General features: G+C 48.3%; 1 protein-coding gene across 1 annotated transcript in view; it reads right to left on the bottom strand.

Annotated features, from left to right (window-relative positions):
* Positions 1-5978, bottom strand: part of Eif3d (eukaryotic translation initiation factor 3 subunit D) — a 12817-nt gene extending 6839 nt beyond the window's left edge. The window contains exons 1-6 of the mRNA XM_005354257.2: positions 5858-5978; positions 3469-3601; positions 3193-3238; positions 2293-2429; positions 1725-1810; positions 1128-1200 (exon numbers count right to left, since the gene is read on the bottom strand). Of these exons, the coding sequence (XP_005354314.1) occupies positions 1128-1200; positions 1725-1810; positions 2293-2429; positions 3193-3238; positions 3469-3591 (465 nt within the window). The 5' untranslated portion in view covers positions 3592-3601; positions 5858-5978. The remainder of the gene's footprint in view (positions 1-1127; positions 1201-1724; positions 1811-2292; positions 2430-3192; positions 3239-3468; positions 3602-5857) is intronic.
* Positions 5979-10379: the final 4401 nt, after the last annotated feature.

The raw sequence follows: 10379 nt of genomic DNA, 5'->3' as shown, positions 1-10379 counted from the left end.
GAGGCAGGGTTTCTCTGTGTAGTCTTGGCTGTCCTGGAACTCACTCTGTAGATCAGGCTGGCCTCGAATTCAGAGAGTTGCTTGCCTCTGTCTCCTGAGTGCTGGGATTAAAGGCGTGTGTAGTCCTGGCTGTTTTTTTTTTTTTTTTTTTTTTTTTTAAGATGGTATCTGTGAGTGTGGAAGCTCACTCAAGGGATCAGGACTCAACATGGCCCTCTCAGGGTATCAACAACATATTTCAGATACAAGTACCAAATCCACCAAAGTAATAACTTCCACAATTTTAACATCATTTCTCCCCTTGCAACACTGGGGACTGAATCCAAATTTTTATGAATGCAAGGCAGCCACTTCACTGCTGGGCTATACTCCTAGCCCAGCCTCCACTGTTGCTCATGTCTCCTCAGCTCCTACAAAGGTGGTAATGTTATTCTTAATGGTGCCAAAGTGGAACAGAGAGTGGCTGACAGAAATGTGGCAATCCACAGAAAGAAATGCTATGTGGCAATAAGGAATAGGTACAGTCAGTTCTCCATATCTGCAGGTTTTATACCCATGGGTTCTACATCCCAGAGTCATGTGTGAACTGAAAACATTCCAAATGTGCTCAGCATGCTTAAAGTCCCAACTACTGGGCAGTTGAGGCAGGATTTCAACTGGTACAAATAACTCAGAGGTGAGTTAAAGTCCACGAGGGGATGCACATAAGATATATGCACTGCTACAACATTTTATGCAAGAGGAAGTCAACATCCACAAATCTTGGTCTCTTTGAGGGTGCCTGGAATCCTAAACAGATGCAAAGGAAAAAGGAAAAGACTGTACAACAGGGGACAGATGTTAAAAATGCCACACTAAATAAAAGGCACAGATTTTGATTCCATTTACATGAAATACACAGAGCAGAGAAAAGAGAGCAAAAAGCAGTGCTGGCAGGGACTTGGGGAGGACAGGACATGCCTAAGGGCACAAAGACTCTTTGTAAGAGTGATGCAGGTCTAAAGCTGCCAGGAGAAACTGAGTACACTAGGGACCTCGCAACTGCACCGCATGACTCCTGTTTCTAAGGATAAGAAGAAAAAGAAACCCACCCAAGTCCCAACAGAATTCTGGCACAAACACACTACCTGTGACTTCTGGTCCCACTTCTGCCGCACTCCAAATTGCTTCTGGAATTTTTTCTGCAAGCGAATACGTTCTCTGAAAAGACAGACAGAATGCCATGCTTTCAACAGCTTCTTCTGGCTGAATTGCTGTGTCCTTCCTGGCTGCTACCAGGATTGAAAATGGTGGCTTAGAGACGAAGAGACCGTGTTGGTGCACACTGGGGATGAGAGCAGAGGCACAGTACACCCCCTCCCCCAGCAACTGTAGATGCGCATTTAGCCCAGTTATTGGCAATCCTGGCTAGGGTGTGGTGACTGCTGTGCTCAGCCTCAAGAACCCACAGGATACCATGTACACGGTGCTGCCTGGAACTAGGCACCCAGAACCTACAGAGGCCAGAGTCACTTCAATTCTACCTGTTGTTTGTTTTAGCATAAATGTCTACCTCAGTCACCTCCCACCTGCCTGCCATGACCCAGCCTTGGACAGCAACAGGCTAAGAGGTTTTGGTTTCTTTTCCAATAGTGAAAGACAGCCAATCCCTGCCCAGGCTCTGTGATTTTTGAATACAGCCCATTTGGGAACACAACTTTATCCTGGTAGGAAGGGATGCTCACCTCTCTTTCTGCTTGGCACTCTTGGGCAGTGTCTGTAGATTGAACTGTACCATGTTCCGGCGGTCTTTGTCTCTGCGGAGGTTCCGCTGGGGAGCAGGAAGAGACCCATATTAACCTCTTAGAGTCATAGCTTATTAATATCTTGAGAGCAAGTTTGGTGTGTGAAGTCCCATGTTTCACGTCTCTATAACATCTACAGTATTTGCATTAGCTTGAACTCATTTCCAGCAATGTGGGTTTACTCATTTTCCTGCAGTTGCTAAGTTTGCATCATTATGTAGCACCCAACCAAACCATCTAATTAACAAAGCCTGCATGCTGCAGTTAAGCAAGGAAATAGGTTCCCAGCATGGCTGTGTGATGTCTGACCCACTGTAAGCAGAAATCTAAATTCCTTCAACATATCCTTGGACAACTCATCCTGATACAACTGGTCACAATACTGCCACTTGGGCTTGGTCAGAGGCCTGCAAGCCTTTCCTGTCTCATTGGTATTCCCAAGATAAGGTTGCTGAGCAGCAGAAATTCTCACAGTAGGAGATCCAAGGTGCTCAGGCCTGTGGCCTACCTGTGCGAATCGCATCCGGTTCCGTTGGTAGGCAGTCTTCTGTGTGCGTGCCGTGTCCACCAGCTGGAAGCTTGTCTCGTCCTCTTCATGGAAATATGCATACTGACTCCCCCCACCAAACTGAGAGGAGTACTTGTCTGCAGGTAAAGGTGACAGCGTGTGCTTAGTGCTCCCTACAGACTGCTCATGTGCATGACAGTCCTGAGCCTGCTCTCAGAAGTGTGGTTTTGGGACCCGTAGCACTGGTCAGGCGCTTGTGAGGTGTGCAGACTCACGGGCCCTGCCCAGACCTGACAGATGAGAACCTGTATTTAAACACGATCCCAGGTGATTCATACACACATTTAAGTTTTAAGAGCTTGAGTCTAAAGAACTTACCAAGAGAGCCCAAGATCTCAAGCTGACCCAGTTCACCTCTGCCTGGTCATGTAAGACTCTGAGCTGCACCATTTCCATCACCCAGAGCCATGGACACTGCCATCGACCACGATATATTTTCTTTCTGACCTCATCCACCTTAACTTAGTATTTCAGGCTGCCACTCCCAACCATCTAACTGGCCCCATGAAAAGGTTTACCAAAACCTTAAAACCAGGGCCCAAAACCTAGAGTCCACTGAATGATAGCTTCAGGAAGTCCCAAGCAATAGAATGCAAATGGCAGCACACTTAACATATTTTTAGAGGAGTCTGGCTTGTCATCCCACAATATTTTAACAATTTACTTTCAGGGACTATTCCCAAAACCATGGTTAGTGCACACACTCCAGAATATATCCCCAATAACTACCATTTCCATTAGCTTTCTGTGCCTTTCTAAAAAGTTTTGTGTGCAGCTTACTGAACAAAGCAACAATCTTCCCAAGGCCTAGATGTGGGTAGCCCACTGAGGAACACTTACTTGTGTACCTCTTGTCCTGGTATGTGGCCCCTGTCCAGTCGGCAACCTGTGCAATAAAGAAAAGGAAGAGAACAGGTCAGGTGAACAGGCTTCTGCTAAGCCACAGACCCCAGATAGTAAGGGAGACTGAGGGAAAAAGGCACCAGCACTGCCTCAGACTCACTCTGGAGTCGAGGCCTTCCTTAGCCAGTGTCCCCGAAGGAAGCACTGCCACAAAGAGAGGAAAAAGGAAATGGGAGCTCTGGAGCAGCTGCCCCAACTGAAGGGACCCAATACCTTTCCCAGACGATCTCCTTTGCTGAAGGGCTGATAGGGCATATCCCGAAACTGCTCAGGAACAGCACAGGGACCCCAGCCTGAGGGGTTGTCCTGGATCACAGGAGTCATGAATTTCGCCATCTTCTAAAACCTTAAAAAACAAGCACCGTGAGCAGCTTTATGAAGAAAGGCCACCAAGTCCCAAACATCCTACCTCCCACTGGAGCTGTGTCACAGAGGTACACATGAAGCAGAGTCCTGGGCTCTGGAGCAGCAGGGACAGGATTTTCTTGTAAACTGGCCTAAGAACACTTAAAACTCAGAACATTCCTGACACCAGTGACATTTTATGTCTCATTAATTCCTGGACATGCTCTTTCTTGGCGAATATCATTGACATGACGCCGAGCCTTATACTTGATGGGATGTTGCACCTTTTTTCTCAGTATAACATAAGATAAAGGTGTCTTAGATTCATGACATATGGTAAAAGTTCCCTCAAACACACCTTCACCGAAGCACCCAACTTCTCTTAAGCCCAGGCTCTAAAGTAAAGGACAGTCTGTATCATAGGACCATTGCCATTGTATTAGTGACCATGCCACACAGTTACTAGTCAGACACACAAATACACTGACCAGCAGAGAAGGTAAAGGTGGAGCCAAAGAGGAAGGAGAGAGCTGACTCCTCCCAAATGTGCTCCTCTGAATGCCAAGGTATGCATGTGCCTGCTCTCGCTCTCTCTCACACACACAGCAACAAAATTAAAAAAAAAAAAACAAAAACAAAAACAAAGAACTAAAACCACTGAATCTCAAGCCCCTTGAGTAGACCCCGGAATCTGACTTTCCTTTCTGTTTCTTCCCATTTTCCACCAGCACAAACCCTGTACCATGTGTGCAAGCAGTCAAGAGCACTGCTAGGTGATGGAATTCACCATAAACTTCAGAGCAAAACCAGCAGGGCAAGGGCCGGTGGAATGAATGCAAAATTTGCCAAAGGGCAATTGCAAACACGAGCACCAGGGCACCATTCTCGCTTCTTACAGCACGCAAGCTCATTAAACCCTTCTAACCACCCTGTGGGGCCGAGCCAGCTCTGTCCCCACTTTCTGGGTAAAGATAGAAAGGTACAGTGAAATAAACACTGTAATGCTGGATGATTCAAAATTGGAACCCAGGCAGTGTAGCTTTGGAATCTCAGTCTGTAGAATGCAACAGGTCATTTTAGAAAAGTAAAAACCAATAGCTATATAATTCAGGGGTTTTCTGGACACTTCCCACCAAAAACCAAACCAAACCAAAAAAACCATACATGGATCACCCACAAGAACTGTCTGACATAGCCAGGCAGTGGTGGTGCACGCCTTTAACCCTAGCACTCGGGAGGCAGAGGCAGGCGGATCTCTGTGAGTTCCAGGCCAGCCTAGTCTACAGAGTGAGTTCCAGGACAGCCAGGGCTACACAGAGAAACCCTGTCTTGGGGGAGGAAAGAAAAAGAACTGTCTAACAATGTTCAGAGAGGTTAGTAATCTCTTCCCCTTGCTCTGCTTCAGGGAAGCTCAAGATATTTAGGTGACAGCAACAAAGAATAAACTTGGGGGTGTCATTCCCATATGTGAACTTATGCTAAGCTGTAGGAAGAGGACATGGGGAAGGGGGGCGACTTTCTAACTGTTCACATGAAATAAGAGCCCCCAGCATGTGTCGGTTCTGTGCTCCCTCATACCGCCACTTGGAGAAACAAAGATGGCTCTTAGTTAATTAGTCCATCTTCCCATCATCTCTAAACAGTTTCCAGGGCTGTGTGCCTCAGCCCGGCCCTCTTTAGGCTATGCTGTCGTCAGGTGACAGCCTGACAGTCGGATGCTCTAAGCCATACCCACAATACTGTCTCAAAAACAACTGGAAATTTTAGTTGTCACAAGTTCAAGGCTTGACATGCACCGTCTCCCTGGACGGGCAGGGGCTTGGAGTCCTCTGGCTTCTGAACCACAAAGTAATTGGAACGGGAAAACTAGAACGAGGCGACAGTTGTATTGGCCACAGCACGGTGCGGATCACCGTGGACATTACAGACGGAGCCATGAGCTAACTCCAGGTTCCGTTTCAGACCGGGTTGTGAGCCTACTCCTCTCAGTCGTCCATGTTGGAGCAGAAAGAAATCGTTTAACTCTCCAGGGCTCTGGGCCGATCTCCGGCTGAGGGAGCCCACACCGCGTCCGCTGTCCTGCACCAACGGGGTCGCGCCCGGGACCACCCCAGACCGGTTCCCGCCCCGCCCAGCGGAGGGGCAGCGACGGCAGGAGAGGTCGTAAAGGCAGGCTCTTCCGGGAGGCCCCCCAGAGCCAGGCCTAGGTCAGGCTGGCCCGCGAGGTCCGCGGGGCTCTACGAAACAAGGCGCTCACCTGCAATGGCCTCCGCGGGCCCGGATGGCGACAGATGGCACGGGAAGAGACTCCGAGATCCTCGGGACTTGGAGGAACCAAGACAGGAGACAAGTGGCGCGCGCAGGGCCCGGCGCCGTAAAGCGCGACCGATGCGGTCGTAAAACGGCCCCACCACTTCCTTCTTAGCGGAAAAACGTCAAGCCGTAAAGCGAAGACCCAACCGGAAGTGTGTCACGGTTCTTCGCTTAATTTCCTTGTCATCCTCTGAGATGCCCGACACGGAGTGCGGGTGATTACGTCAGCGGCATCTGGTACGCCCAGAACGGCTCAGAACTGAAACGTGGCCGCGCGCGGTGCGAGAGGAAGCTGGGGCAGAGAGCCGGAGTCAGCCCCGCGGTGTCCCACAATGCTTCGCGGTCGCCTCGCCCTTTTGCCTCCCACAATACCTCGCGGCTCCCGCCGGCTCCGGTCTGGTTGTTGGTCGGGTTGGACTTGACCAGGAGGGCGGCCCCGCGCGTTACCTGTGCTGTTTTCCTGTGGCACCAACGCCGGGTGAGGGGCGGCAAGTGACCGGCGTGGTCCAGGCTCCCAGAACTTCTGGGTGGCCGCCAGGGCTCAGACCTCCGTTCCACAGATCTCAAACCTCATTATTCAACCGAGATTTCTGGTTGCTAATTAAAAGTAAAACAAAAGCAGGTTTAGATTTTCCCACTTCCGTAAATTGATATTCGAGCCGGGACTATACAAACTGCAGCCCAGGAGTCTGCGTTTTAATTGATAATTACGATTCAGAGGGCGCGACTCAGTGCGACCTCTTGGCTTCTGCCTTGTGCAGCAGTAGAGTGGTAGGCAATTACGAAACCTGGACAGAGACACAAAGGATGAGCTTTTAGTTAAAGCCGGTCCGTCTGCCTAGCTGTCTAGGTTTCCTTTTAGCTTCCCAGCAGATCTCCTTTATTAGAGACCACATCTGTTCTTAGACACATGTGTCCAGGTTCATCCATGTCTGGCTGTACAGTCTTCGCATCTTAGGGCCTGTTTTCCTTTTATGTAAACTGAAAATGGTAGCTAATAAGACAAAATAAATAGTTGTCTGAAGTCCGTTTCACTTTCTAGTCATACCGTGGACGCTACTTGGATGAACTTGGTCAGGTGATTTGTCCTCTAAATGTGCTGAAAATGAGCGTGTTGGGGAGGGACCCATTCCCTTAAATTACCAATGAGTTTCTCTTCCAGATTTCCCAATTTTTTATTCCCGGGATTTGGTGAATCCTGCTGGGTCCTTTTGTTTTCCCACCGTTCGTGACTAGCCTGTCTATTCTAATTTCAGCCACATCTTTTGTGCTAACTCGCCTCATTGTGCCATTTCCCCCCATAGCTTGATCTGTTCATTCCCTGCCTGCCAGTGGATTGCTCCTCAACATGGTCAAAGGTTTTCCCACACAGCTAGCACCTTCCTGGGGAAGCATACCATAAAGTAGACTACCTTCCTGTGGCCTGACATTCTGGCTGCCTTCTCACTTGGTTGTCTGCTGTTCTGTACCCACTCTGCCCTGGCCACCATGGCCTGCTCTCATTTCCCTCTCAGCAGGCTCTACACTTGCTGTTCTTTCTGCCCTGAAGGGTCACTGTCACTGCCTTGGGCCTGTCATGTGTCTATGTCTTTTAAGAGGTGGTTCCTGGCCAGGAGTGGTAGCATATCCTGGGACCCCTTCTACTAAAATGGAGGCAGGAGGATCATGATGCCAGAGAGGAGCTGGTGAAGCTAGAGAGGGTTCTGAGAAAAGGCACTTGCTTTGAAGACTGATGCATCTCACAGACAATAAAACCTTTTGAAAAAATTTGAAACGGGGTCTCACTAAATTCCCCGGGCTGACCTTGAACTTCCTGCACCTGAGAACCTGAGGCAGGATTGCTGCAAATCTGATGTCTGCTTGGACTCCATAGCAAGCCCCCAAATCAATAGAAGATTGAAATGTGTCCTAAGATATAAGGAGACATGTATATTCTGGCCCAGATATTCTGCTCTCCAGATGGAGGATGTGGAGGTTCCTGCCTCCTCAGCTTACCCTGGAGCATGTTCTCTTACAAGTGGCCCTGCCTCCCCCTCCAGACTCTGTGGCTGCAGTTCTGTATCCCTCTTGTGTAGTGGCGCTATTCTACAGTGTGCCCAAGAAGTGCTTTGTAGACCCAAGACCTTTAGAACTGCTTTTAGAGACAGGAAGTAAGACAAAACAAAACAAATTAAGCCCCCACGTTCTTCGCCGGGGGTGTGGTTCTGTTGGTAGAGAGCTTGCTTGGCATGCTCAAGGCCCTGGGTTCAATCCCCAGTTCTGTGTAAGCCAGGCACGTAGGCACATACCTGTAATCTCAGCATCTAGGGAAGTAGGAGGACCAGATGACCAAGAAAAAAAAAAAAAAACAAAGCCCAAGATCAAGTAATTTTCAGCCTGAAGTTCAAGGCCAAATTGGACTATGTGAGACACAGTCTCAAAATGAAGTTTGCATATTTTTTTAAGACAGTTTCTCTGTGCTGTCCTGGAACTCACCTTGTAGAACAGGCTGGCATCGAACTCAGAGATCTGAATGCCTCTGAGTGCTGGGAGTAAAGACATGTGTCACCATTACCCTGCCCAAAGTTTACATTCTTGTCAGAAAGTGTGAAGTTGGGAACTGGAGCCTTTTTCTCTAAGGATTTTCACAGTCTCTAGTTTGGAAAGACACAGTCTCCTTGGATAATTGAGTATGGCTCATAATGGCTAAGGATAGCTAAGGACAAAGTCCCACATTTTTAATTCTCAAGATTACAGTATTTATTTATTTATTTTAGGCAGAGTCTCCATGTATCTCTGGCTAGCCCAGAATTTGCTATGTAGACCAATATAGCCTCCTACTCACAGAGATCCACCTGCCTCGGCCTCCCCAGTGCTGGCTTCAAAGGTGTGTGCCGCCACATCCAGCATTGATTACAGTATTTTAATATAAATTTTACTCATGACCAAAAGAAGTTTAGAGAGGGGCATTAACCCAAGTTCACATGGCTGGCGAGAGACCTCCACCTACTCCATCAGGGTTTCTTCCAGCAACTGAGAGGTGTGTGCTCCATCCCCTTGGGGTGTTCCGCTTGATGTGAGAGGGAGGCTGAGGTAGAAGGAAAGGAGTCTCCTAAGAAGGGACATTTGGGGCTGGTGAGATGGCTCAGCAGTTGGAGCCCTGGCTTGGTTCCTAGTGTCTGCATGGTGGCTCACAACCATCTGTAACACTAGTTCTAGGGATCCAATGCTCTTTCTGGTTTTTGTAGGTACCAGACATGCAAGTGGAGCATGGACACATTTGACCAAGAGCTGAACACAGGCAAGCAAGGTGGGTACCTTCTCTCGACACTCTCATCTCCATGGGTCTTGTCTTTTTGACTTTTGTATTATGTGGTGGTTTGAAAGAAAATGATCCCCAAAGGGAGTGGCGCTATTAAGAGGTGTAGTCTTGTTGGAGAAAATGTGTCGCCGTGGAGGCGGGCTTTAAGGTCTCGAATATGCTCTCCTATATGTCCCCACAAGTCACATCTGGGAGCAAGAGGCCCCATCCTGTGCCACACTGTTCTGATAAAACATCTGTCTAGATAAGATAAGTGCGTGCTCTAGTGAACCTACAGTCCTTCAGGAGAGATATACCGTTTACTGAGTGCTGCTGTGCCAGGCGAGGTGCTACGTGCCTTCTACAAGTGAGAGTGATGCGTTTTAAATGACAGTTCTATAAGAAGGACAAGTTTCCTATTAGTGTTAGGGGAAGGAGGCTCTGGGTATTTGGGTATATGGCTCACAGAGCAGAGGTGGGATTAGATGGCAGTTTTTTTGTTTGTTTTTTGTTTTGGTTTTTTGAGATAGTGTTTCTCTGTATAGCCTTGGCTGTCTTGGAACTCACTCTATAGACCAGGCTGGCCTCAAACTCACAGAGATCCACCTGCCTTTGCCTCCTAAGTGCTGGAATTAAAAGCATGTGCCACCATGCCCATATTAGATGGTAGTTTTATGGACTCTAAAGCTCCCCTACCAGGTGGTTTGGTGGAGGAGGCCATCCCTGGGTGGCATTGTTCTCTTGTCTGTGTCTTCTGTCTCTCCCTCTCACATACAGACACTTTATTGTGAGTGTCTGCAGCAATTCCAGTGTTTTTCTATGGGCTGGGCTCAGGTACTGCAATTCAAAGGGAAGAGGACTCTGGGTTTATGTGCAAGTGTTCTGTTGGTCATGCATGTGTGGTGGTGAGTGGAAGAAGACCTTTTTTTAGAGACTGAGTCAACTCCTATAGTTCAGTGCTGTGAGGTAATGCTCTTGTACACTGTAAAGTTTTGTCACTCATACTAATTTAATAAAACGCTGGTTGGCCAGTAGCTAGGCAGGAAGTATAAGCATGGTGACCAGACTAGGAGAATTCTGGGAAGAGGAAAGGCAGAGATGCAGTTGTAAGCCAGAGGAAGAGGAAGCAAGATAGGATGCTTTATTGAGAAAAGGTACCAAGCCACATGGCTAAACATAGAGAAGA

This window comes from Microtus ochrogaster, chromosome 15, assembly GCF_000317375.1.
Source record: "Microtus ochrogaster isolate Prairie Vole_2 chromosome 15, MicOch1.0, whole genome shotgun sequence".
Lineage (NCBI taxonomy): Eukaryota > Metazoa > Chordata > Mammalia > Rodentia > Cricetidae > Microtus > Microtus ochrogaster.
The sequence above is the reverse complement of the archived record's forward strand: the minus strand, read 5'-3'. Positions and strand labels throughout refer to the sequence as shown.